The 26,851-nt window shown below is 41.7% G+C and overlaps 1 protein-coding gene across 1 annotated transcript; it reads left to right on the top strand.

Moving 5' to 3' along the window:
* The first annotated feature begins 10,073 nt into the window (after positions 1 to 10,073).
* Positions 10,074 to 25,272, top strand: TRIM59 (tripartite motif containing 59). The gene is made up of 2 exons (XM_061637189.1): positions 10,074 to 10,229; positions 23,486 to 25,272. Exons 1-2 carry the CDS (start codon positions 10,190 to 10,192, stop codon positions 24,670 to 24,672), a joined length of 1,227 nt encoding a protein of 408 aa, XP_061493173.1. The 5' UTR covers positions 10,074 to 10,189; the 3' UTR covers positions 24,673 to 25,272.
* Positions 25,273 to 26,851: the final 1,579 nt, after the last annotated feature.

Here is a 26,851-nt window from a genome sequence, read left to right as displayed (position 1 = left end):
TATATACCACCCTTAGCAGAATAGCTCTCAGGGCGGTGAACAAACAAGATAAAATACAATATATCATAGTAAAAAATGACAAAAACATGTACAAACAAACAACAGAAAGCACAACAAAATATAAATATAGCTATTTGTTTGTTTGTTAGCCTTGATCAAAGAAACTGGTAGTAGACAAAATAAAAGCCCATATCACAAAATCACAGCTAGTACATTTAATAATAATAATAAATTTAATTTTTGTGTCACCTATCTGGCCGAAACCACTCTAGGCGACGTACAACATTAAAGTTCAAATACAATATAAATACATAATAAAATACAGTGCAGTCAACAATAATCATTTTAAAAGCAGCAGTACAGAACAGTTTAGGGCCATCAATAGACAGTTTTAAAACAATATAAAGAAATTAGCCCACCCCGGGGATCCCAAAGGCCTGTCCAAAGAGCCATGTTTTCAAGGCTTTTCCATTTCCATGTGTGTTCATTTGATTGTATATACATTTATTGACCGCTCATTAACAGTGTCCTCTGGGTGACTTACAGAACATGAAAAACTTTTTAAATATATATTTTAAATACTAAAATCAATACATATAAATATCCACATAAAAATAATAAGCAACATAAGATCATCTAAAACAACATCTAAAACCTAGATAAAACTCATTTGTTCCAAGGACCAAAATCAACTAACACCTGTTTCTAAAAATCTTGGCACTGGAAAAAATCTTAGCACAGGTGCCATACTAGCATCACTGGGGAATGTATTCCATAACCAGGATACCACCAGCAAAAGGGTCCTCTCTCTAATTGCCACACACATTTAGATGGGTGAATGTGGAGAAGGACTTTTAATGAAGAGCTTAAGGTACAGGCAAGTATATATGAGAGGAGTGATCTTTAAGATATGCTGGCCCCAAGCTGTTTAGTTCTTTAAAGATTAATAGCAGCACTTTGAATTGGGACCAGAAATGGATGGAAATCCAGCGCAGATTTATTTATTTATTAAATTTATATCCCATTCTTCCTTTCCAGGGTGGAAAACAAAACACGAAAAGCACTCTAAAATACCTTGAAAACAAGACTTTAAAACGTATTAAAACAAATCTTTTTCTTTCTTTTTTAAACAGCTTTAAAAACATATTAAAAAGCAATTCTTACACAGATGCAGACTGGGATAAGGTCTCTATTTAAAAGGCTTGTTGAAAGATAAAGGTCTTCAGTAGGCGCCCAAAAGATAACACAGATGGTGCCTGTCTAAGGAGCTCTCACCTGCAGAGCGCAGTGACCGACTGAGTATATAAGCGGTAAGACAATCTTTCAGGTATCCTGGTCCCAAACTGCATAGAGCTTTGTACACCAAAACTAGAACCTTGAACTTGACCCAGTAGCTGATGGGCAGCCAGTGTAATTCTTTCAGCAGCAGAGTGACATGTTGGCAATACCCTGCCCCAGTGAGCAGTCATGCTGCTGCATTTTGCACCAGCTGCAGCTTCTGGACCAACCTCAAGGTCAGCCCACCATAGAGCACATTGCAGTAATCTAGCCTAGAGGTGACTAGTGTATGGACAACAGTGGTCAGACTATCACTGTCCAGAAACGGCCACAGCTGTCTTACTATCTGAAGCTAGCCACAGAGGTCACCTGGGCCTCTAGCAACAAAGATGGATCCAGGAGTACCCCTACACTGAACGTGACTCCATCCAAAGCAGGCAATTGACCAATTATCCAAACCTGAGAACCACCAACCCACAGCACCCCTGTCTTGCTGATAAAGTGGTGGCATTATTTGCTCTTTGAGCTTCTGATTTTGGGGTAAATATCTCAGTTCTGGACTATAATTAAAAAGCTGTTACATCCCATCTTTAAGTGTCCTTTGGCCTTGATTGTGGTGAGTGTTCAATAAGGTGAGTGTGTGTACTGGATATTTCACAAGTATTGCTCATTCTTCATAATTCTTACATTTTAAAAACTGCAGGTTGTGAGTTGTATACTTGTCTTAAGTTATTTCTTCATCAGTATTTAAAAGCTTGGACATGTCAAGAAGATTCAGTAAGAATCTAGTTGTACACTAGTTCTATGTTATTTCTTCATCAGTATTTAAAAGCCTGGATATGCCAAGAAGATTCAATGAGAGCTTGTTAAAATCAGAGGCTATGGTCAAGAAGCAAAGCACCAATATTAATAAAGCAGTGGTCCCTATGATCTTTCTTCTCTGATACATTGAAATACTTAATGGGTGCCAGGCTGATTAAAGTTGTATTTTGACAGGACAGCACGTTGAATATTTTTAAGCTTTTAATATTTTTAAAAAGAGTTCACAGGGGTTTCCAAAATTCCACACTACTGGTTCCACATGCCCAATGATGCTTTTGACCATTGTTTCATGAACCTCCCCCACAAAAAAAATGCTTTTGCATCTGAGTTTTGTTGCAACAACTGTATGATCTGGCATACAGATCTCTCCTTATGCACTAGGTTTGCCTAAAGTAACTCTGAATCCTAGTCAAGTGCTGTAATCATCTGTTTTGTAGCCACCTGTGGCATTTGTTTATTTGAGGTATTTCAGGTCCTATAAGGATAAGTCCTACAAGTGATTTTATGAAACATTAAGTGGTTTAAAATAAATAAATACATACCAGTCCCCATTAATAATCTCAGTGCCATATTTTGGACCAGCTGGAGGTTTGGGACTGTTTTCAAAGGCAACTTCACATGCCACCTGTCGTCGTGGTCCCAACTGGATCATTACTAGAGCATGGATAATTGTTGCAAGGTTATCTCTGTTCAGATATGGTCACAGCTGATGTATCAATCAAAGCTCAGTAAAGCATGGTGTTATAGAAACTGAGTGGTGCTTAGTACATCAGCACACAGGTGCCTTGAGGTAACAAAGTTGTTGTTGTTTTAGTTACCTACCTACCTGCCTGCCTTTCACCCGTAGGTCTCAAGGTGGGTTACAACAAATTTAAAACACATAATTAAAAGTTAAAAACAACCTAAACAACAACACAGAAAATAGGGTGAAGGGTAGCTTATACAAACAAAATTAGGTTTTGGCTTCTGGGGGGTGCAGAAAGGAGGGGAGATAGCTAACTGAGCTCAAACACAAAAATTCCACAGCCCCCACAACCAACCAAGAGGATCTTGCAAGCAGTGGCAGCACCTCTCCTCCGTGCTCAACATATCCACTGGATAATATACATAATCTTCAAGACATGTTGAAGAATGAGCATACCTTGAAAGAACGATACATCGCCTAGTTGGTATGTATATAGGAACATAGGAGGTTGCTTTACACCAAATAATTGGCCTCTTATTGTTGATACTGACTGGTAGCAGCTCTCCCAGGTCTCAGACAGGAATGTGTGGAAGTGCTGGGATCCTTTGGATGCAAAGCAGATGCTCTGCTGGTGAGCTATGCCTCTTCCCCTATCCCAGATTCTCTGGTTGATTGCATAATCTCCAAGGAGCATGTCCTTAGTTTCCATCTCTAGTTGCTACTGTCTTTTCAAGGCTTCAGGACTGGATGCAACCCAGTCAGAAACCTTTCTAACAAGAAACACAGACTATACAGATAGTTTCTGAAGTGAAATCAGACAATGCCTATTCAGTGGGTCTCTAAGCTGACCTACAAAGGATGGAGTCTTTGCATAGGGCCCTGCTGAGGTCCTTCATGCAAGCCATATGCTCTGCCACTCCTAGGATTTGAACCATAATCTTACAATTGCAAATTGTGCAAGGAGGATGTCTGGCCCAAACAACTTAGCCACAGGGTTGGGGATTTAGTTCAGTGCTAACAAAATGCCACTATTGAAACCAACTGAAAACAATTCTATGCTATCTCCGTGCCTCCAAAATTGTTGTGTGAATTGCTCTCAATAAAATGTCAATGAGTAATGGGACTGTTAGTTTTCCAATAGTCAATAGGATCAAATCCTGCTATGTAGCCCTTCTGGCATAAAATTCTTTTGTTATACCCATTATGACATCACTAACTGCTAGTGGTCATCTCAACCACCATCCTTGCTGGCATTAGTCTGGACATGGGTTGTTGTTTTTTACAGTCAGGCAGAGTAAAAAATAGTTCTCTCTTAGTGATGGTCAAAATATAACCTGACACATTGTATTGGAGAAGTAGGTAAGTGCTTCCTCTCTCACTTTTATGTTAAATATACCTTTTGAAAATGCATGAGGTTGGAATATGAACCATGCAGCATCCAGCCAGTCCAACCTCTATATTAGTTTGACCCAGACTATTAGTGAGATTTATCTACTTAATAATTCCTTAGCAAGGCTTGACTTTCGTAAATTACAATCAGGGATTCACAGCTCTAGTGATCTATCCAAGCAGATTACCTCAGAGAAGCTTACAATCAGTAAAATTGTGATATCCCTAATTTTAATTGAATAAAATAACTGGGTGGAACATCCTAGGCTTCAGTGGGGTTTGTCCTCTTTGAACTCTTGTTTGTACCATGACTCCATATGATCTTGTCTCCAACTGATGATTAATAGGTCCTGCCAGATGCATAAGCAAGAATCTGGCCTGAAGCCCACATCCAGCAGCATACCTACCTGGGCCCATGAAGCAGCAAATGTAGCCCCTCAAGGAGACCCAAATAAAATAAACAGATAATTATGACTACTTTGTCTCCAGTTCCAAGAGGATGGCCTGGACCTAGTGTAAACCTTCCTATTCCTCCATTGATATATACCTCTGTAGCAATTCTTAAAGGAGACCCAGATTTGGGACCATTGAAAAAAGGTTCATTGCTTAACCCCATACTAGCAATACATGCTGCTTCCATGTAAACCAGCTGAAGATGTGACATGAAAATACCGGAAACCCACAATCCCTGTGATGTTAGTATCCAACAGTGGATCCTATTTCCCCAGAAGGTAAATTATACTAATAACAGTTTGATCTCCCCGCCCCAGCCTTCCCCCAAGACAAATAAATCAAGACATATTTGACATTATGTCAGTTTCCTGAAATGTATTGCATAGGATTACACAAGGCTGTGCTATCACTGATGCTGTTTAATATCTATTTGAAGTTATTGTCAGAAATAATTTGTAGCTTTGGGGTTTCGTGACATTAATATGCTACAGTCAGGTTTATGTATCGTTGACAAGGTGTCTGGGGGCTGGTATTTCTTTGACCCAATTTTTGGAGGTTGTGGGCAAGTGGATGAAAGAGATAAAGGACATGTTAGTGGCTTAAAGTGCAATAAGTATAGGCAAAACCAGCTTCACTTTGACTTTAAAACAGTTTGAGTGGCGAATCCCAGGTGTAAACAGTACAAACGTTTTCTGGGAGTGGTCCTCAGTGCCTGATGTCAGTAGTGTGTATGTGTGTGCATCGTGGAGGAGCATCCCATCTCCCACCAACCCACAACAATCCTACCTGTGTCTACTCAGAAGTGAGCCACATTGAATTTAGTGGGGCTTACTCCCTGGTAAATGGATTAGGATTGTACGTCTCAATTCATTTTAAAGCAAGAGGTGGGTGCTCATCTCTGTCAATCAGTCTCTGTAAACAAGAGGGGGGAATCTTTCTGCTCTCACTCACTTCGATTATTTAAAGTACCCACACAAGGAGAAACAAGATGATTTCCAGGGGTGGAGCTGGAGGGATGAAAGCTCCACCAATAGGAGTTGAGATGAGTGGAGGATTGGGGAAACTGAATACAGACAGCAGGTGGCTGGAGATGCTGGGATCTGCAAAACTGATTTGAAACAAAGCAAGAAAAAACAGCCTGTAATATGTCCCTACCCTAAGTCAAATTTAATCTAACCAATGTAGAGTTGATGCTGCTGATAGGGAATGGGTACAGTCGAGAGGGGATTAGCTTGGCTGTATCTTGGTGACCTCATATTCAAGATCTTCAATGTGTCACCCATGGGCAACAATGTGCCCATGGAGATGTTCCTAGTGAATGGCTCCCTGCTTCCCTCCCTTAAATCTTTGTTGAGTCATTCAGCTTCTCCAATGCTGCTATAGCAACAGCATGCTCACAATAGGAAGCCTTCTCCTGCATGCTTCTTAGTAACCAGAATGTGGCCTGGATATCCACCAGTGATGTTGCAGAAGTGACAGGGAAGTCACTGTGTGCTGCCTCCCTCTTTTTTTGGACATTTCTTTTCTCCCGCAACCCCATCACTCTGTTCCTGGGCTTTTCTCTGCCACTTCTCTGTTTCTGAATTTTCCCTTTCCCCCATAGTAGCCAGCCATTTTAGGTAGTATCTACTAACCTTTTCAGACCTCTCAGTGTGCCCAGTGGCCTAAAAAAGGTTGCCTTGTCTGATGACATAGAAAGCCTGGGGGTACTCCAGAACCTGGCATAGGTTGAAGCAGGTGCTAGGATAATCTTCTATCTGGCTAATAAAGCTTTTAATCCGCTGGACAGGTAAGCTCTTTGATTCAGCAAGATTCTGTTAAGTTATGCCTTAATGTTGTGGGGCTGGAACAATTCTTCAATGTATGCCTAGCAAGTATATGGACAAAATTTCATGAGGGGTAGAATGAGATCAATAGAGACAAGATTACTTTAGGAATATGCTTGCAAAAATACAGTTGGGATGGGGGATGCTTTCTAAAGGACTATGGAAAGCCTGCTGGATTACGTTACCTTTCCACCTTTGGAACAAGGGAACAATGATAACTGTATAGCAATGATCTGGAACATTATTAAACTAAACTGTCCTAAACTGTTGCAGAAGTCATAGAGTCTGCTATGGCCAGAGTGAATACTCTTCTTCTTGGAAAGGAAACAGTTTTCTCCGTTCTTCTGGATACCATCAGAAAGAGCCCAGAAAAGGAGAGAGGTTTGCCTAAGACAGAGACCACTACCCCACAAGTTAAGCTAGTGGGAGTGCTTTTGTTGGTTCCTAAGGTGATTCCTACCAGTCACCAGTATAATAATAATAAATAAATTTTATTTGTTAGTCGCCCATCTGTCCGAATTAACGGACACTCTGGGTGACTTACAACAATATAAAATACAATATAAAACACATACAATCAACAATCACAATATTAACATCAATTCATCTAAAACCATCCCTTCAATAATACAGCATAAGAACCTAGCCCACCCCAGAAATCCCATAGGCCTGCCTGAATAGCCAGGTCTTTAAGGCTCGGCGAAAAGCCATCAGGGAGGAGGCATGTTGGAGGTCAAATGGAAGCAAGTTCCAGAGGGTGGGGGCCACGATCGAAAAAGCCCTCTCTCTGGTCCGCACCAGCCTAGCTGTTTTCACCGGTGGACCGAGAGAAGGTCTTGTGAGGCTGATCTTGTTTGGCGGCATATTTGGTGATACTGGAGGCGTTCCTTCAGATAAACTGGGCCGAAACCGTATAGGGTTTTAAAGGTTAACACCAACACCTTGAATTGGGCCCGGTACACAACTGGCAACCAGCAACTGATTACCATCTAGACTGCAGCTCTGATCAGGAATAATCTGGGGAAGCATTTTTGTCCATATCACAGTGATCACCTGAAGCCAGGAACAGCATACTGATCATCTGGATACTGCTCATCTTGACTCTTTGTCACCAGGGGTATCACAAAAGCAGTTGCCTCTTATTTCTGAAACCTCCATTCTGAATGAGTGAGGAAAGTTCTCTCTCTGATGTTTTCTTGGAAGAAATGCAAGGCAAGCTCTTCCTCTCGAGTTTTGGCTGGTTAACATTGCTTTCAGTATTGTTTTCTGTGACTTTGTATGTTTAATTATATTGTTGGTTTTAAGTTGCATTTTAGTGATTGCAAAAGCGGCACATAAATAAGGAAGTCCAATGGTTGGTCTTAGGTGTTCTCCCAAAGCCTGGGACACATCAATTTGTCCTGTCGCTACACAAACATAAAGGAAGATTTCATGGAATGCCTGGAGGCCCTATCCTGCAAGTGTTAGGAGGACATGGACTGGAAAAGCCAAGAAAACATGGTGGTGATAGAACCATCCGGGAGTGAATAGAGAAGTCCCATTGTCCTTGTGCCAAAAATCAGTGGCAGTAATTGACTCTGCATTTAGCTCAGATATCTACATTTTATTTAAACGGAAGTCTAAACTGTTTAGTATTTTTAAAATCTCTGAACAATGTACACTATGTACAATATAAAAACAATATCTATTAAAACAAAAATGCAACCTAAAGCCAATAAAGCAACAGTATAAAAACATATAAAAGAATAAAACAGTGATTCAGGGAATTCACACACATAAAACAGGGTATAATTGTAAGGTTCAGGGAACGCCTGGGCAAAAGAATAAGTCTTTACAAGACATCTGAAACAACTGATAAGTTGATACTTCATATATGGCGGAGGGAAGATCATTCCATAGTATGGGGTGACAGCGGAAAACGTGTGTTTTCAGGTCACCATCCTATGATATTCTGTATGGTGTGATGCCACAAGTGGAATCTCCACAGATAATCTAAGTGATTTTATGAGTCTGCACAGAGGCAGGCAGGTAATCTGGTCCTGAATTGTTCAGGGATTTATATGTTAACAACAAGAGCTTGATCATGGTCCATTAGCTGATCAGCAGCCAGTGCAGTTCTCTCAGCACAAGTGTAATATGTACATGGCCCGGTGCTCCACTCAACAACCTGGCTGCAGCAGTCTGCACCAGCTTCAGCTCCCAGACCAATCCCAAGGGAAGCCACACATAGGACATATAACATAATAAATAAATCATAAATGTGATGTTATTTCCATGCTGCACACTGACCTCTTGTCAGAAAGACTGGCATTGGTTCACATTAAGAGATACTGACTGGTGCCTTGGCAACTACAACATTGGGAGGAAAGTGTTTGCCACTCAACATTGGTCCATTCCAAGTAATGATTATACTGTTGTGTGCACTCCAATCTCTAAGCAGTACCAGTCCATCCATCAACCGAACAAAGAAACTGGCTTGAGCAGAACTATTAACATTAAAGGAACTGGTTTGACCATTTCAGCAGGTCTGTCTAATACAAACTGTAACTCCACAGAGTACAGATTCAAAATCACAAACTGGAAGGAGATTCACAGACTTCATCCAGACTAACCCCCCAATCCTATAACAGTACCTTTGGGATTGCACAGCAACCAAGGCTTGTTCTTCATTTACTGCATATGGCTTCACTGGGGGAGACAAACCACAAACTCAGGTTCAGACATAATTGTAAGCTAAACCATGGCTTATCCTCTGATAGCATGGCAGGGGAGAAGCACAGTGGTTGAAATCTATGTTCTGGGAGTCTATATGGTAAGCCCAAGTTTGCCTTAAAGAATTATGTGTAAACCGAGCCTGTAAACCAGCTAGCTCTAAACTCATACTAGCATAGGTTCATTTCCTCCTATCAAAAATGGGAGGATAGTCACTCAACACTGACAACCGGTTGCATTTGTGAATTTCTCTCTGTCGTTAGATAAGAGAGCAAAAGTGTATCTAATCAGGGGACAATCCAGTCAAAGTTAACTATTTTAAAATCTCACTGCAATAAACCAGACAGCTACAGCACGTACCTTCTGTTTTCCTACAGTGAAATTAATGATCTAAAAGTGCTTAATTTGGGACGACTCAAGCATGCTTATAGCTTGGAAAAGTTACTTTTTTGAACTACAACCCCCATCAGCCCCAGCCAGCATGGCGCTCGCTGGGGCAGATGGGAGTTGTAGTTCAAAAAAGTAACTTTTCCAAGCTATCCCCCCCCTTTAAAATCACATGATTTTGGAAGGTACGTATGACTGTTATGAGTTTAACTTTTAGTGAACAACTCCTTAGGCGGGGGTGTGTGTGTCTATTTTATTTCTAAAAATAACATTAAAAAATCAGTCGATGGAAGAAGAAATGCAAAATCTCTTGGCGGAGGGGATGGGTGGGAGAGCAACTGAAAGCGGTATAATACACAGAACACGTCCTAACGCAGCCAGGCCCAGCAACCGTTAACGGCTGACTCGACCGAACTGCCGTGTACTCAACACTCCCCTCCCCCACCTCGTCCCGTTTACTTTTGAACTGAACGTTCTGAAGCGGTTGATTGGTGCTTCTCCAGGCACATGCGCAGCACGGAGATACCGTGGCCGCTTCCTTTCCGGCGACTCTGATTGGAGGAGGCAGAGGCAGAAGCATTTGGCAGAACTGTCTGGGTGTCGCTCAGGACGCCGGAGAGGAATTTGGGGGGAACGAATGAGCTGCCGGCGGTGTCCGAGCGCGGTGGGCGACGGAGGTGAGCCTGTAGTACGGGATGCGTGGGCACGTCTGTATTTTTTTTTTTTTTAAACGGAGCCGCTTGGAAGGGTGGGCTTAAGGCGTGGTCGGTCATTGCCATTGTCGCTGCCCCATCCCCAGTGTTTTGGGAGAAATGAAGGGAGTGGGTAGCAAGAGCTTGCAAAGGACTTCTGTTTCTTCAGACAAAAACAACAATAAGGATAACTCCTTTTGGAAGTTATTTTGGATGAGGGGAGCGGCGTGACCGCTAAGCACTTACTATGTGGCATTTTAGTTAGTATTACTCGACTCTGATTGGATCAATACTGGATCAATGTGTTTTTAAATTGTTTTTAAATTTTTTAAATTGTGTTTTTAAATTTGTATATTTGTTTTTAATGTTTTTAATTGTTGTAAACCGCTCAGACAGCTTCGGCTATGGGGCGGTATATAAATGTAATAAATAAAAAATAAATACTGTACGGGTATCTTAGATCCAGAAGACCAAGGGCAGGGATGGTTTGTAATCAAGTTATTGTTACTGATTTGTTGGTGGCTCATTCCCCTCCCTTATGTGTCAGTGTCCCTTCTGGCGATGATTGTTCTTGGGTCATGATCTTCCTGTTATTTTTATCGGATCAGTCCCACTACTCTAAAGTGGGACTCCCTTGCAAGCTTACCGGCGCTTCGCTTTCCGGCGTTCCGCTAATGCGGCGGTGGGAAATTCCCCGTTTTAAAGCCAGTTTTGCACTTTTGCGGCATTTTCACACAACGCGCCCCATTATACTTAATGGGTTCCGCTTTACAGTGATTTCCGCTTTACGGTGGCAGTCCGGAACAGAACCTGCCATATAAGCGGGGCCCGCCTGTAACTGACTGCCTAGGTCCAGATCTGAAGTATGTGCAACTCAAACTGATGCTTCCCCTTATTTAAACTTCCTTAAACCCCTTTGTATTAATTTGGGATTAACACCATGAAGATTTAGTGGGTCACTCTTATAACGATTTAATGACTTGTGTTAATAAATATTGTAAAACTCTCAGTGTTTGTTTGCCAATGTAACATGTTTAAAATGAAACAAGTATCAGGAAACTGACCTCTCCCTCCCATCACTGAATGATCCACATCTCAGGCCCTTGATTTTGTATTTCTCCCATAAAGAGCTTCGCTTGTTACTTACAGACTTTCCTACAAAACTGAACTTGTGGATGTTTGACATATGCCACAATATTAAAAGAAGTTTGCATTAAATAAATATGACAGTCTTTCAGTTACGTAAACCATCTGTTCAGTTTTTAGTGCACCTCTTGGTAAACTGGAGTAGCTTCCTAGATGGTTATCTGATAAGGGAACTATATATTGTTGTTGTTATGTGCCTTCAAGTCGATTATGACTTATGGTGACCCTATGAATCAGTGACGTCCAATAGCATCTGTTGTGAACCACCCTGTTCAGATCTTGTAAGTTCAGGTCTGTGGCTTCCTTTATGGAATCAATCCATCTCTTGTTTGGTCTTTCCCTTGTTCTACTCCCTTCTTTCCCCCCCATAATTATTGTCTTTTCTAGTGAATCATGTCTTCTCATTATGTGTCCAAAGTATGATAACCTCAGTTTCATCATTTTAGTTTCTAAGTGACAGTTCTGGTTTAATTTGTTCTAACACCCAATTATTTGTCTTTTTCATGGTTCATGGTATGCATAAAGCTCTCCTCCAACACCACATTTCAAATGAGTTGATTTTTCTCCTATCCGCTTTTTCACTGTCCAACTTTCACATCCATACATAGAGATCGGGAATACCATGGTCTGAATGATCCTGACCTTAGTGTTCAGTGATACATCTTTGCATTTGAGGACCTTTTCTAGTTCTCTCATAGCTGCCCTCCCCAGTCTTAGCCTTCTTCTGATTTCTTGACTATTGTCTCCTTTTTGGTTAATGACTGTGCCAAGGTATTGATAATCCTTGACAAGTTCAATATCCTCACTGTCAACTTTAAAGTTATATAAATCTTCTGTTGTCATTACTTTAGTCTTTTTGACGTCCAGCTGTAGTCCTGCTTTTGTGCTTTCCTCTTTAACTTTCATCAGCATTCATTCCAAATCATTACTGGTTCCTCCTAGTAGTATGGTATCATCTGCATGTCTTAAATTATTGATATTTCTCCCTCCAGTTTTCACACCTACTTCATCTTGGTCCACTCCCGCTTTCCATACGATATGTTCTGCATATAGATTAAACAAATAGGGTGATAAAATACACTCGTCTCAAGAGAAACAATTAACTGGGTACTTTTACAGTGCATCCTTTCTCCATGGCACTCCTATGTGTTTCAAGACTGCATACACAGGAGAATTCTCAGAAATGTAGGCAGAATATTGGTGGGTTTTTTTTTTACATAAAATGGGTCAGAGAAAAAATCTAGAAAAAATGATGGCTGCAGTCCAGATATCAAATGGAATAATAAAATTGAAAGCTGCCTTTTACCAACTCAGAATATTAGTGCAAGTATTAGTCCATCTAGCATTTTGGTTACACTGACTGGTAGCAGTTGTCCAGAGTTTAGAACAGGAGTCTTTTCCAGTACTACCTGGAAATGCCAGATATTGAACCTGGGACCTTTTGCTTACAAGAAGTGGCCACCACCACTGAGCCATGGCCTTTTTCTGATAAGTAGAGTAATTCTGCTGTAAGACTTATTATGTATTACTTTTTGTGACAACAAAACATCTATGCACTACATTTATTTATTAAATTTGTATCCTGCCCTTCCTCTGAAAGGAGCACAGGGTGGCAAAGAGCAAAAAATTAAACAGTACAATTTAAAATCATCAAATGCTTGGCTAAGATGGAATGTTTTTAAATTTCTCCTGAAAATCAGTAATGAGGGAGTTGGGTGCACGTCACCAGGGAGGGCATTCCACAGAATGGGGAACCACCATGGAGAAGGCCCTGTCATCGGTTGACACCAACCAGGCAGCAGACAGAGATGGCATCATCAACCTGAGATGGTTGATACTGAAAGAGTTTCTGCTTTCGGTACTTGGATCCCAAGCCATTTAGGACGTTGTAGGCTAGTACTAACATCTTAACTTTATTTACTTATTTATTTATTTAATTTAATTTATTGTATTTTTATACTGCCCCATAGCCGAAGCTCTCTGGGCAGTTTACAGCAACTAAAAACATCGAAAACAAATATACAAATTTAGAACACATCTTTTAAAAACAATTTAAAACACAATTTAAAAAATTCAAAACAATTTAAAACACATGCTAAAATGCCTGGGAGAAGGATAAATTGGGATTGGGAGCTCACTGGTATAGCCGTTTCTTTTCCTTTTTTTTAGGTTTAATTGATATTGGAGGTGTAGGTCATGTGAATGAAGTTTTCTGTTTTATTTGCCAAGAAAGATCAGTAATACTTGCTTAGCCATGCTACCAGGGTGGATTGATTTAGATAAAGACAGTTTCAGTGATTTAAATCAGAAAAGCCATGCAGGGCCCCGCTCATACAGCGGGTTACATTCCAGACCACCGCTGTAAAGCGAAAACCACTGTAAAGCGGATCCCATTGACTTAACATTGACCAAAATGGTGCCCGGCGGCAAAAAAACACCGTAAAAGCAGAACAAGTGCTGTAAAGTGGGGCCTTTCTACAATTCACAACCGCTGTATTAGCGGAACGCTGTAAAGCGGGGCCCTACTGTAATTGATTTCAGTCAAGTGTCCCATTGATACTATATCATATATTTCCTAAACCAGTGGTTCTCAACCTTTATGGGTACAGGACCCCCTTTATAAGCTCAAAAATTTTCATGAACCCCTCCCCCCTGGAAGGAAGGGGGAAAGCAGCCTTTCCTTGCAGCCTTGCTTCACAAAAAGCCCTCTCCTCTCGTTCTGAGTAAGGGCACCATCAGCAGCGGAAACATGAGGAGACTGGAGTCAGTGATCGTAATCCCTTCTTCTGGTATCTGCACCCTCAGCCTCCTTTGGCGTCTGCCACGTTTTATAGACAGATGCCTTCCCTTGGTGTGCCTGAAAGATGCTCAGGCGCTTCAGCAAAAGTCCTCCCCTCTCGTTTGCAGCAAGGGGGAGGTGTCATCTGCAGTGGCAGTGGGGAGCAGACAGTGTCCAGGGAGAGTGAAGCCTTATTTTATTTATTTATTTATTTATTATACTTGTATACTGCCCCATAGCCGAAGCTCTCTGGGTGGTTTACAGTAACTAACAACTGGCTTATTGTAAATGAGCAATGTATTGGTGCACTGTGCTCCTGCTTCACTCTTCCCCTGGCATGTGTGGGATAAACGAAACAGGGATTGTGGCTTGTTGCTCCCTAAAAGCTATGATCAGCAAGCCAACAACAAACCAGCTTAGGGTTGACTAGCAATTGTTATTTGTTAGGGAGCAGTAAACCATGAGCCTTGGTTTGGGCATAATGGGAAGTCAAAGCTTCCTGTTTTTATTCCTCTTTCCAGGAGAGGAGCAAAATGGGAGTGATTGAGCATCATGCACTAGCACATTACTTGTTCACAATAAATCACGATAAAGACAGAAATTCTGGCTTATCATGTATAAACAAGGTCAGTGATGCAACTAGGATATTATTGGCACTGTTGTTTCATTCTTACAACCAGGCCTTGCATCTTTTTTGCACTGTGTACATTTTGCATGGTGTTTTTTTTACCTACGGAGAAAATATCTTGAAATATCTGTATTGGATCAGTTTCAATTGTTGTTGCCTGAGGATATGGACAAGCGGTTTGAAAAAGTGTGGCTAACCATCTGCCCCTTTGACTCTTTCCCATCTTGGCTTCGAGCTAGCCGTAGGGGGTTTTCTGGGTGAGTCCAGGGAGTCATCAATGCTTCATTGGAGGAGGGAGAAGTAGCATCCACCTTTGAAGGAGGTGGTGGTGCTTCCCTTTCGACCCATACCTATTAAACCACTATTGTCCAGTAGCAAATATTCCCTTTTGGGGCAAGGTGCTTGAGAGGGATGGTGGAGGTCCAGCTTTAGGCATGCTTGGAGGAAACTGATTACAGGCATACCCTGCTTAACGTCGCTTCACTTAACGTTGCCTCGCTATAACGTACATGCTCCATACGTCCCCATACCCCGCTTAACGTTTGCACGCTTTGCAATAATGTACACTTTATTGGCATGACGCTGCTGCCATCTAGTGATTGCGTGCAGTACAAGTGAAGACAATTGCTTCACTTAGTTTATTTTTGCTTAAAGTATACTCTCTGGTCCCATTGCGAACGTTAAAGCGGGGTATGCCTGTACTTGGATCCATTCCAGTCTGGTTTCAGGTCTGGTCATGGCACTGAAACTGCCTTGGTCACCCTGTTTGATGTCATTTGTTGGGAGAGAGATGGTGGGAGTGCGACCTTGTGCATTCTCCTCTTGGTGGCTTCCAATACTATTGATCACAGTATCCTTCTGGAACATCTCAGGGAGATGGGGGTTGGGGACACTGTGCTACAGAGGTTTGCCTCTCACCTCTAGGGCTGTTTCTAGAAAGTAGTTATGAGAGGCTTCTGTTTGGTACTGTGGGAATTATTATGTGGGGTCCCTCAGGGTTCCATCTAGTCCAGGGGTGGCCAAACCACGGCTCGTGAGCCACATTCGCCTCTTTGACATATATGTGCAGCTTGCTGAAATATGTTGGCTGAGTTCCTTTTTGCATCACAATTATTATAAAAGGTAAATATTTTTCAAGCGTTATAATTTGCTGGAGAATCAGTAATCATACAAGCCGGTGCTGACAGTGTTAGTTTTAGTGGGCGTGGCTTGCGATCACGTGATTGTGGCATGTGTGGCTGTGTTGCGGGCAGTGAAATTAGCGGAGTGTTAGCGTGATACTGGGTGCTGTAGAGTTTGGTTGCGTTGCGCGTGTTGGAGCTTATTGTTTCTTTTCACTTTAATTTTTTTAGAAGTGTCTGAAAATTTTGTGGAGGATGGTGTCATCAAATTGTAAGAAGCGAAAGTATGAAGGTGAAAACAGAAATTTTAAGCCAGAGCGGGAGGAAGCCGATACAACGACTGAAGCTAGTTTTGTTATATCATGGAATATTGCTCGTGCTAAACGCCCATATTCTGATGGCTAATTTGTTAAGAAGAATATAGCTGAAGTTGTTGCAGTGTTAGATCCAAATAACACAAAACTTCAGCGACTAATAGCACAAACACCAGCTTCACGCCACACTACAGAGAGGCGTTATCTCCCAGATCAGTGCTGATGTTGCAGGCAAAATGATTTAAAGAATTCCCTTGTGTTCAGCTTTGCTCTTGACAAATCTACAGCCATACAAGACAACCCACAACTGGCGGTATTTGTTCGTTATGTTTCCTCTGATGTTACTGTGAAAGAAGAGGTGTTGGACCTAGTGGCACTAAAAGAAACAACTTGTGCGGTTGACATTAAAAATGCACTTGACAGAGCCTTAACAAATGCTGATATTCCACTGGATAAACTCGTCAGAGTTGCAACAGATGGAGCACCTGCAGTGGTGGGGAAAAATGCAGGATTAATTACACTTATGAAAAATGATCCCAGCTTTCCAGAGTTTCTCCTTGTTCATTGCATTATTCATCGTGAACACCTGGCAGCCAGATACTTCAAGTATGAAAATGTTATGAAATCTGTTCTTGAAATTGTCAATTTCATATGCTTAAATGGGAAGACCCACCCGCACTTCAAAAATTTTATTGAAGAACTGGAACTTGAAGATAAACCCAGTGATGTCTCTTTCTTCTGCATTGTGAGGTGGCTGTCAACCAGCAATGTCTTAAGTAGGTTTGTGGATCTGTTGGAGCCTATTATTACTTTTCTTGAAGAAAAGATTCTATCCTCAACTGGAAATGATGAATGGATGCAAGATCTAATGTTCCTTACTGATATAATGAATCATCTACAAACTCTCAATTTGGCACTCCAGGGGAAGGATAAGATTGTTTCTGATCTTACTCAGACAATTTTCAGCTTTCAGAATAAAATAAGAGTTTTTCAAAGAGACATATTGTCAAGAAACTTTAGTCACTTTCCCAATCTCAAAAGGAGAGTAAATACATTCCCTGATATTGAAATAAAAGACCACAAACTGGAAGAATACAAAGATAAATTACAAGGACTGCTTGACAATTTCCTAGACAGGTTTGAGGACTTGCAGAACCTGAAGCCCTGCTTCACCTTTCTTGTAAATCCATTCATGATGTGATCAATGATGGTTGTCCAATTCTCGAACCTCTGGTTACAGAATCATCTGCTGTGGAAATGGAACTAATAGAATTACAGGAAGACCTGGGTCTAAAGATGATCCATAAATCCCAGTCTACAATTGAGTTCTGGAAGCAAGTTCCAGAAATAAAATATCCTGAACTGAAGAAAACCAGTGTGCGACTCATCTCAATTTTTAGCACAGCATACTGCTGTGAATCACTGTACTCTGTAATGAAGTTTGTGAAGTCGAAGCATCATGCTATCCTTACAAATCAACACCTGACAGAGCTAATTCTTACATCCTTGACAACATATCAGCCGGATTTTCAATGACTCACAGCCAAGATGGAGACTCATAGAACTCAGCTAGCACCATGGTATACACCACGGTTGCGTAGTCTGAGACAGGAGGTAAAACGACTAGAGCGCCGGTGGCGGAAATCCCGCTCCGAAGATGTCCGGACACAGGTTAGAGCAGCAGTAGCTGCCTACCAAGTGGCAATAAAGGTAGGAAAGAAGGCTTTCTTTGCTGCCTCTATTGCGTCTGCGGAGTGCTGTCCCAGGTGGTCCGAAGTCTGGTCGGTCCAGTTGCTCAGGAACCCTTGGAACAGTCAAAGGCCTCCTGTGACTTATTAGCAAAACACTTCGCCGATAAAATCGAACACTTACGGAGCTCGATCCCGTGCGCCGTGGACACAGTGGATGAACCAGAGTTGGCCAGTTGCATGCTGGTAAATTGGGATCTGTTTCGGCTTCTCCCTTCTGAGGAAGTGGACAAGGTGCTTTCATCTGTGAAGCCAACCACTTGTCTTACTGATCCTTGCCCTTCGTGGCTCCTTGTGAGCTGCAGAGAGAAATTGGGCGAGGGGATCAAAGCGGTGGTAAACGCATCCTTGAAAGAGGGTGTGATGCCATCAGCCTTCAAGGAGGCAATTGTAAAGCCCATCTTAAAGAAGCCCTCCTTGGATCCCCAAGTATTCGATAACTTCCGCCCAATTTCGAATCTGCCATTTCTGGGCAAGGTCATTGAGCGAGTGGTGGCCAACCAGTTGTCAGCACACTTGGATGAAACGGATTATTTGGATCCATACCAGTCGGGTTTCAGGACTGGTCACGGAACTGAAACAGCCTTGGTCGCTCTGGTAGATGATTTGAGGAGGGCATTAGATAGGGGAGAATCCACCTTTCCTGTCCTCCTCGATCTCTCAGCGGCTTTTGATACTGTCGACCACAGTATCCTTCTGCTTCGCCTGGAGGGATTGGGAATTGGAGGCACTGTATTACAGTGGTTCCATTCCTTTCTCTCCGATAGGTACCAACAGGTAGCGTTGGGGGAGGAGGTATCAGACCCTTGGCCTCTCAATTGCGGTGTGCCACAGGGCTCTATCCTCTCTCCCATGCTATTTAACATCTATATGAAGCCGCTGGGGGCAATCATCAGGAGATTTGGGCTGCAGTGTCATCAATATGCGGATGACACTCAGCTCTATCTCTCGTTTAAATCTTCACCAGAGTTGGCTGTGGAGGCCTTGTCCAAGTGCCTGGAATCCGTGAGTGGATGGATGGGAAGGAACAAGCTGAAGTTGAACCCTGATAAGACCGAGGTACTACTTGTGGGGGACAAGAGAAGGTTGGGCGACATTGACCTGAAGTTCAACGGGGTGAGTCTCCCCTAAAGGACCAGGTCCGCAGCCTTGGGGTTGTGCTTGATTCCAGTCTGTCCATGGAGGCTCAGATTTCGGCAGTGAGCCGGGCAGCCTGGTACCAACTACACCTCATACGAAGGCTGCAACCCTACCTTCCTGTTCACCAGCTCCCACTAGTGGTACACGCCCTGGTCACCTCTCATTTGGACTACTGTAATGCGCTCTACGTGGGGATACCCTTGAAAACTGTCCGGAAATTACAACTGATACAAAATGCGGCGGCTCGACTACTTACGAATAGTCGCCGCCGAGATCACATCACACCAGTGTTGTTCAACCTACACTGGCTACCAGTTGTTTTCCGAGCCCAATTCAAGGTGTTGGTATTGACCTTTAAATCCCTACACGGTTCCGGCCCAGTTTATCTCACAACGCCACCAATTATGCCGCCCGACAAGATCGGCCACACAGGGCCTTCTCTCAATCCCGCCAACAAAAACAGCCAGATTGGCGGGTACAAGAGAGAGGGCATTCTCAGTGGCGGCCCCCACTCTTTGGAACTCCCTCCCACAAGATCTCCGGCACGCCTCTTCTTTAAATGTGTTTCGGAAAGCCTTAAAGACCTGGCTCTTTCAGCAGGCCTTCGGGGTATCTGGGGAGGGTTAATTGTTATAACTGAAATGCCTCCTGCCCAGTTTTAATATTGTTGCTGCAGATGTGTTGTTTTTATATTGTATTACTGTATTTTATCAATTGTATTTTAACAATTTTGTAAGTCGCCTAGAGTGGCCATTGGCCAGATAGGCGACGAAGAAATTAAATTTATTATTATTATTATCATAAGACTTCTACCAGCAGTAAATAGCCTGATAATTGCAGCAATGTCTGTTTGTGTCATAAAAATATTATGATAAGACTATAATTTTGTAAGGTGGTATCAGATTAAAATATCTCTAATTTTATTGGTTTACATATTTTCCTCCATGTTTTGACCAGATATTTACTAAGACAAATAAATATCATTAAAATGTTTTTACCCCTTTTATTTGCATATTTTTCTTAGATGTTTCCGTAGTTCATTACTGTATTAAATATGCTCAATACAGTTAAAACAATAATCATTCAGGATTTTGAAAACATTTGGTATAGACGTGTACTTTGTGATTATTGAAACTAATACAAATTTTAAAAAACTACATACATGAATAAATATTATTACGTACATATATTTCTTAATGTTTATGTAAAATTTTTGTAACAAAATGTGCATGTAACAATAAAAATGTGTGTGTAATATTTGTTCATGTCTTGCGGCTCTCAAACATCTGAAGTGTATCATATGTGGCTCTTACGTTAAGCAAGTTTGGCCACCCCTGATCTAGTCCCTCATGCTTTTTTACATCTGTATGAAGCTACTGGAAGATGTCATCTGGAGATTTGGAGTGAGGTCTCACTAATATGCAGATGGCACCCAGCTTTATCTCTGTTCCATCTGAATCAGGAGAGGTGTTTGAAATGTTTGACTGGTGCTTGGAGGTGGTGATGGGCTTGATATTCGTCAATACATTGAGGCTGAATCCTGAAAAGACAGAGGTGTTATGTGTCCCAAGTTCTTGAGTCCATGAGGTGGGATGACCTGTCCTGGATGGGGTTGCAGTCTCCTGGAAGGATCAGATTCATAACTCGTGGGTGTTTCTGGATTCAACCTTGTCACTGAAGGCTCAGATGGCTGGTTTGCCAGCTTTAGTCCCTTTTGGACAGAGATGACTTGACTATTGTATGCCATGCCCTGGTACTTTCAGAGTGAATTATTGCAATGCACTTTATGTGAGGCTGACCTTGAAGACTACTTTGAAACTTCAACTGGTCCAAACTGCAGCAGCCAGATTACTGGCTGCGGTTTCATTTAGATCTAATACAACACATTTTAAAACAGCCACATTGGTTGCCAGTTACTTTCCAGGGCCAACTCCAGGTGCTCATGCTTATTTTATATAAATGACTTAGGCTCCAAATATCTGAAAGACCACTTCCTTCCCTACAGACCCTCTCAGGTGTTGAGATTGTTAGTTCATTTTTTTGGTACAGTGGTGTCCTGATTATTTTATGAATCTCTTTGAGTTAAAACTGAAACAGCACTGCCTATTTTATGTGGAACAATACTTTTTATTGGGCCAACTCATTGCATCTGATGCTTTTGAGTTTCACATAATTTAACTTTAGGCTGATTCCTTTCCCCTACATTAGAAAGAAACCTTTTGCTACCTTATATTTGTTTTATTTTTGCTTTAAACACTCCTTCTCAAATAGTTCTGTGTAACTCTTTGAAGTAGTCATTTCCAAAGTGTGTGCTGTGCCTACTAGTGTGCCACAAGATAACCACATTGACTGTGAATGGTTTACTGCTTCGCCCCGCTCCCTGCCATTCAGTCTCTGCTGCACTAAGTGCAATAGGACCATTCAATCACTCATGATTGAGAGAGGCAGTAGAATTACTTCTCAGAGGAGGGTGACTGTTGCATCTCTGCCTGAGTCACTGTACTGGGTTTGCCTCCTTCCAGTGAGGTGGCACATGCTGGTCAGTGACTCCTGCAGAGAGGAACGCTCCTCTGAGAGGGAGCAATCTTAATCCTAACATTCTCTAAATGTAAGCCTTATTTTGGTATGAGTGAAACAAGTCTTCAATTTTAATATAGATAAGATGTGGGAAGTAAAGTTCTTTAAAAATTATCCAGTTTCTTTACATTTTTATTCAACTGCTCTTCTAAGGAGTTCAGTGTACAGTAGGGCCCCACTTCTCGGCGTTCTGCTAATACGGCACCAGCAGGGCGATCAGCTGGAGCAGGGGCTGGAGCTCCCTGCACTCCAGCTGATCTCGCCGGAGGAGGGGAAGATCAGCTGTAGCATGCTATAGCTGATCTCCTTGGGGGCGATCAGACCCCTGCGCTACAGCTGATCCCGCCAGAGTGATCTTCTCCTCCAGCGCAATCAGCGGGATAGGTTTCGGCAGTTTTTGCTTTTCGGCAGGGGTCTGGAACCTAACCTGCCGCATGACTGGGGCCCTACTGTAGTATGCAAGTTCCCCTCACTTACAATAACCCAGTGAAGTAGGTTATGCTGAGAGACTAATGGCTCAAGGTCACCTAGCTTCATCGTTGAGTAGACATTTCAACATGCTTATCCAGCCCTAGTCTGACAGTCTAGTATTCTTTAAAAAAATTTTTTTTGCAGTGATCAGATGCATTCAGGACTTCATGTTGCTGATGATCCAGGTGCTCCTTAACACATTTACTTTACCTGCTCGAGAGGAAATATTTTGTTATCTTTGCATAGCTAATGATGATTATCGATTATTTAACTATAGAAATGTGCTTGAATCTAAGCAAATTTAATCCATAAAATTTATGACATCAAATATGCAGCATGTGTGACTTGTGAGGTAATTGTTTATATTATATATATATATATATATATATATATAATATGTTTTTTGTGTGTGTTTATGTATATATGTTTTATCTGGCTGTATGGTCTGTGTTTGAGGGTTGTTAGAAACCTCTTTCTGCATTAGAGGGTTGTGCTAATTATAGCCTGACAACATAAGATTTTAGAATAAGTAGGAATCACTAGTACATGATTGATTTGTTCTTGGCGAATTCGTTAATTTTTAAAAATGATTTCTCTATTTTCTTAAGCTGTCCAATCTATTCATGTAGCTGTAGCTTCATTGAACCAACGTAAGATGTCTTAATACTCATGTTTATGAATCTTTAATTTTATCATCCAAGTTAGATTACTGCAATGCACTCTGTGTGGGGCTGCCTTTGAAGACGGTTCGGAAACTGCAGTTTGTGCAGAATGCACCGGCCAGATTGGTAACAGGGACCAGATGGTTCGAACATATAAAACCGATTCTGGCCCACTTGCATTGGCTGCCTGTGTTTCTGAGATCGATTCAAAGTGCTGGTTTTAACCTACAAAGCCTTACGCAGCTTGGGACCACAATACCTGATGGAATGCCTCTCCCAACATGAACCCGCCTGTACACTATGCTCTACATCAAAGGTCCTGCTCCGGGTGCCTACTCCAAGGGAAGCTCGGAGGCTGGCAACAAGGGAGAGGGCTTTCTCAGTGGTGGCCCCCAAATTATGGAATGATTTCTGTGACGAGGTGCACCTGGTGTCAACACTGTTATCTTTTTGGCACCAGGTCAAGACTTTCCTCTTTTCCCAGGCATTTTAGCATGTGTTTTTAAATTGTTTTTTAAAAATGTGTTTTTAAATTTGTATATTTGTACATTTGTTTTTAATGTTTTTAATTGTTGTAAACCGCCCAGAGAGCTTTGACTATGGGGCGGTATACAAATGTAATAAATAATAATAATGTTTCCCTCTTTATTTTTAGAAATGCATCATTTTGAAGAGGAACTAACTTGTTCCATTTGCTATAGTATATTTGATGACCCCCGTGTATTGCCATGTTCGCATACTTTTTGTCGAAACTGTTTGGAAAGTGTTCTTCAGTTATCAAGCAACTTTTCCATATGGAGACCCTTAAGACTTCCACTGAAGTGTCCCAACTGTAGAAGTATTGTTGAAATTCCTCCATCTGGTACAGACTCTTTGCCTGTAAACTTTGCATTAAAGGCTATAATTGAAAAATATCAGCAAGAGGACCATCCAGATGTTGCTATATGTAGTGAACATTATAGACAGCCGCTAAACGTTTACTGTCTTCAAGACAGAAAATTAGTGTGTGGCCATTGTCTTACAATAGGAAAACACCATGGCCATCCCATAGATGACCTTCAGAGTGCCTATATGAAAGAAAAGGAAACTCCTGGCAAACTCATTGAGCAGCTGACAGATAAACACTGGAGTGAAGTATGTTTACTTATTGAAAACCTGGAAGAACAGAAAGCTCAATGTGAGAACATTGTTCAGGAGGATAAAAAAACAGTGTTGCAGTATTTTAAGAGACTCAGCGATGTACTTGATCATAAAAAACAAGCTTTGCTTTTAGCTTTGGAAGAAGTAAACATGCAAATTGTGGCAGAATATGAACCTCTAATTGAAAAGATGAAGAGCATACGAGAAGAGCAACTTGACCTAATGTCGCTGAATACATCCATTCAGGAGGAGGAGTCTCCCCTTCTTTTTCTGGAGAAGGTTGATAATATTCGCCAGCTTGTTAAAGCTTTGAAGGCAAAGCCGTTACCAAATGTTAAGCCTGTTGAAATCTACCCTCGAATTGGGCAGGTGCTGAGAGATGTGTGGTCCAAAACTGAAATTAGCCAGATCAACAAGATTCTCACTCCCAAAATAAAGCTGATTTCAAAAGGAAAAGTATGCAGACATGGTTGTGAAAAGAACAGACCATCTAAAGAATACTTCCAGTCCTTAAAGCCTCTGGCAGTTATACTCTTTTTCTTGGTTATGGCTGCTATTATCTTCTTTAGCCCATATTTATTGTCTTTCGTAAAGGAAGTAGTCTTCCCCTTTGTTATGGATTTCTTGCAAATACTTTATCGAGACTTAAATAAGAGGTTGCAGATAGTGGTGGAAACCTTGTGGTACACCTCTGATCTTTAATTTGAATACCTATGTAGAATACTTCCTTCTTATGAATATTTCAAGTAGCAACTTTTGTTGTGTTTAGAACAAGAACCCAAATGGATTATTTTAATTTTTTAAACAGATGCTTACAGCCTTGGTATGACAGTAATTAAGGGCTGATGATGGAGTCTATTGTCAGCTGTTCACAAACTGTGAGGTCATCCCAGAATTGCAAATGTTTAGTACTGGGATGAAAGTTTTATTAAAATGAAACCAATTCCTGCAAATTTCTAGTCTCAGAATATGTGCACAGACTCCCACAAGTAGATATCAGAGAGTTCTGTAAAGGCAGATTGGGGTCCAAGGCAGACTTTCACTCGACTGAATATTAAGTCCCTATAACCTCTTACTGCTAGTACATCCTAAAACTTTAAGCATGACTAAAGCCCTACAAGCCAGAATTGTATCTATAGGCATTTTAGTGGTGATGTTAAGAGAGATATGCAGAAGGCATAAGTATCCTTTAGTTTAAACTGGAGTTTATGTTTTGCTGGATCTGCCTTGGTTGATTACTTTATTTCAGGGATTTTGTATGTTCACTGTAGATTTCGGTATAAATTAGTTATATTTTTAAAATCATCTCTAATTTGATTTAATGTTCGCAATACTTAAACTTTTCAACATACAGGCTATATTGCTTACCTGATATTACACCACAGTTCTAACTACTTTTCTACTGAAGTACCGTATATTCCGGCGTATAAGACGACTGGGCGTATAAGACGACCCCCAACTTTTCCAGTTAAAATATAGAGTTTGGGATATACTCGCCGTGTAAGACTACCCCTGCTTATGACATGCAAGCGATGTACCTTACTGGCGATTGGCTGGTTGTTGTATACAAAGCAGGGGATTTGAACCCCAGCCTTCCAGGTCTTAATCCAATTCTCTAACCACTATACCCCACTAGCATAAAATAAAACTCGGCATACATCCTAACCGCTACACCGCGCCACATAAAATGAAACAAAACCTAGCTAGGGGACAGGGTGGTACAGAGCGAAACAAGTGCCAAGGATGAGTTGGGTGTTTTTAAGCTCCACACCCTAAAAATGAGATTATGACATCAGCCTGTGCTGGCACCTTTTAACTTTGGAATAGTCTACTGCACAAAACACTAGTCCCTATGATTGCCATTGCTTCTTTTTAGCCTGCATCGCAGCCTCCCCTGCCCTGGTGCCCACCAGATGTTTCGGACTACAACTCCCAACTGTGCTGGCTGGGAGTGGTCGTGCAAAACATCTAGAGGGCCCTGGGTTGGCAGAGGGTGCTGTGCCCCAAACATTTCCATTTCCAGGCCGATTCTAACAGAACCACCACACTGCAAATTCAAACAGCTTAGCTTAAGAAAAAGCATACAGAATTGCCATGACTTTGCCCACATGCCCTGCATTTAAACACACACAGATGCAGCTTCCCCTGCCGCCTTCCAAGGTCTTAGCGATCAAGTTAGCTTGGACAGACCTAGCTGCAACAATTCTCTTTTCACAAACAAGGGGGGGGGAAGACAAAAATAAATAACTAAGCCCAAAACACACACACAGGGGACAGAATAAGAATTGCTAACTTATTTCGGGGAGCTGCGGTGCATTCAATTTGCAAAAAAATGTATCTATAGTGGGTGGCAAAGATTTGGTGTAGGCCTCAAGAGGAGACGGGCACTTCCTGGATCTAACAGAGAGGGGGAAGGAAAGAAGAAATTGAGCCAGGGAGAATGCACACTTGGGGGAAGGTGGACTTAAAATATTCCACAGGGATGCAACATATTTTGGGAAGGCAAGCAGAAGCATCTCCCAATAAAAATAATAATAAAAAAGAGCTATCATGCACAAACATGGCTTTCAGGCACTGATGGGCGGTGGGGACACCATCCACAATCTTAGCTGAACAGGGCTAAACAAACAGAACATTGTCCCAACCACAATGGCCCAACCACCAGCAAAAACCAGAGAGATGACCCCTCCCCAGATAGCACCAGTGTTGGACATTCAGGGGGCGGAGGGAGAAAAAGATACATAATGCCTCCTATCTCCCCCTTTTTTTGGCTAAACATTTGTAGTCAGCTGCAAAGAACTCTTCCATTTCTCAAAACACCAAAGGCCTTTAACAAAAATCTGCTTCCCCATCCCAGAGAAACAACACAAGCTGGGAAGAA

Source organism: Rhineura floridana, chromosome 7, assembly GCF_030035675.1.
Source record: "Rhineura floridana isolate rRhiFlo1 chromosome 7, rRhiFlo1.hap2, whole genome shotgun sequence".
Lineage (NCBI taxonomy): Eukaryota > Metazoa > Chordata > Lepidosauria > Squamata > Rhineuridae > Rhineura > Rhineura floridana.
Note: the sequence above shows the minus strand (reverse complement) of the source record. Positions and strands in the feature narration are given on the sequence as shown.

Coding starts and splice junctions, on each gene's coding strand:
- TRIM59 (XM_061637189.1), top strand. CDS start 10,190: ATGAGCTGCCGGCGGTGTCCGAGCGCGGTGGGCGACGGAG. Junction 10,230..23,485: donor GAGCGCGGTGGGCGACGGAG/GTGAGCCTGTAG, acceptor CTTTATTTTTAG/AAATGCATCATTTTGAAGAG.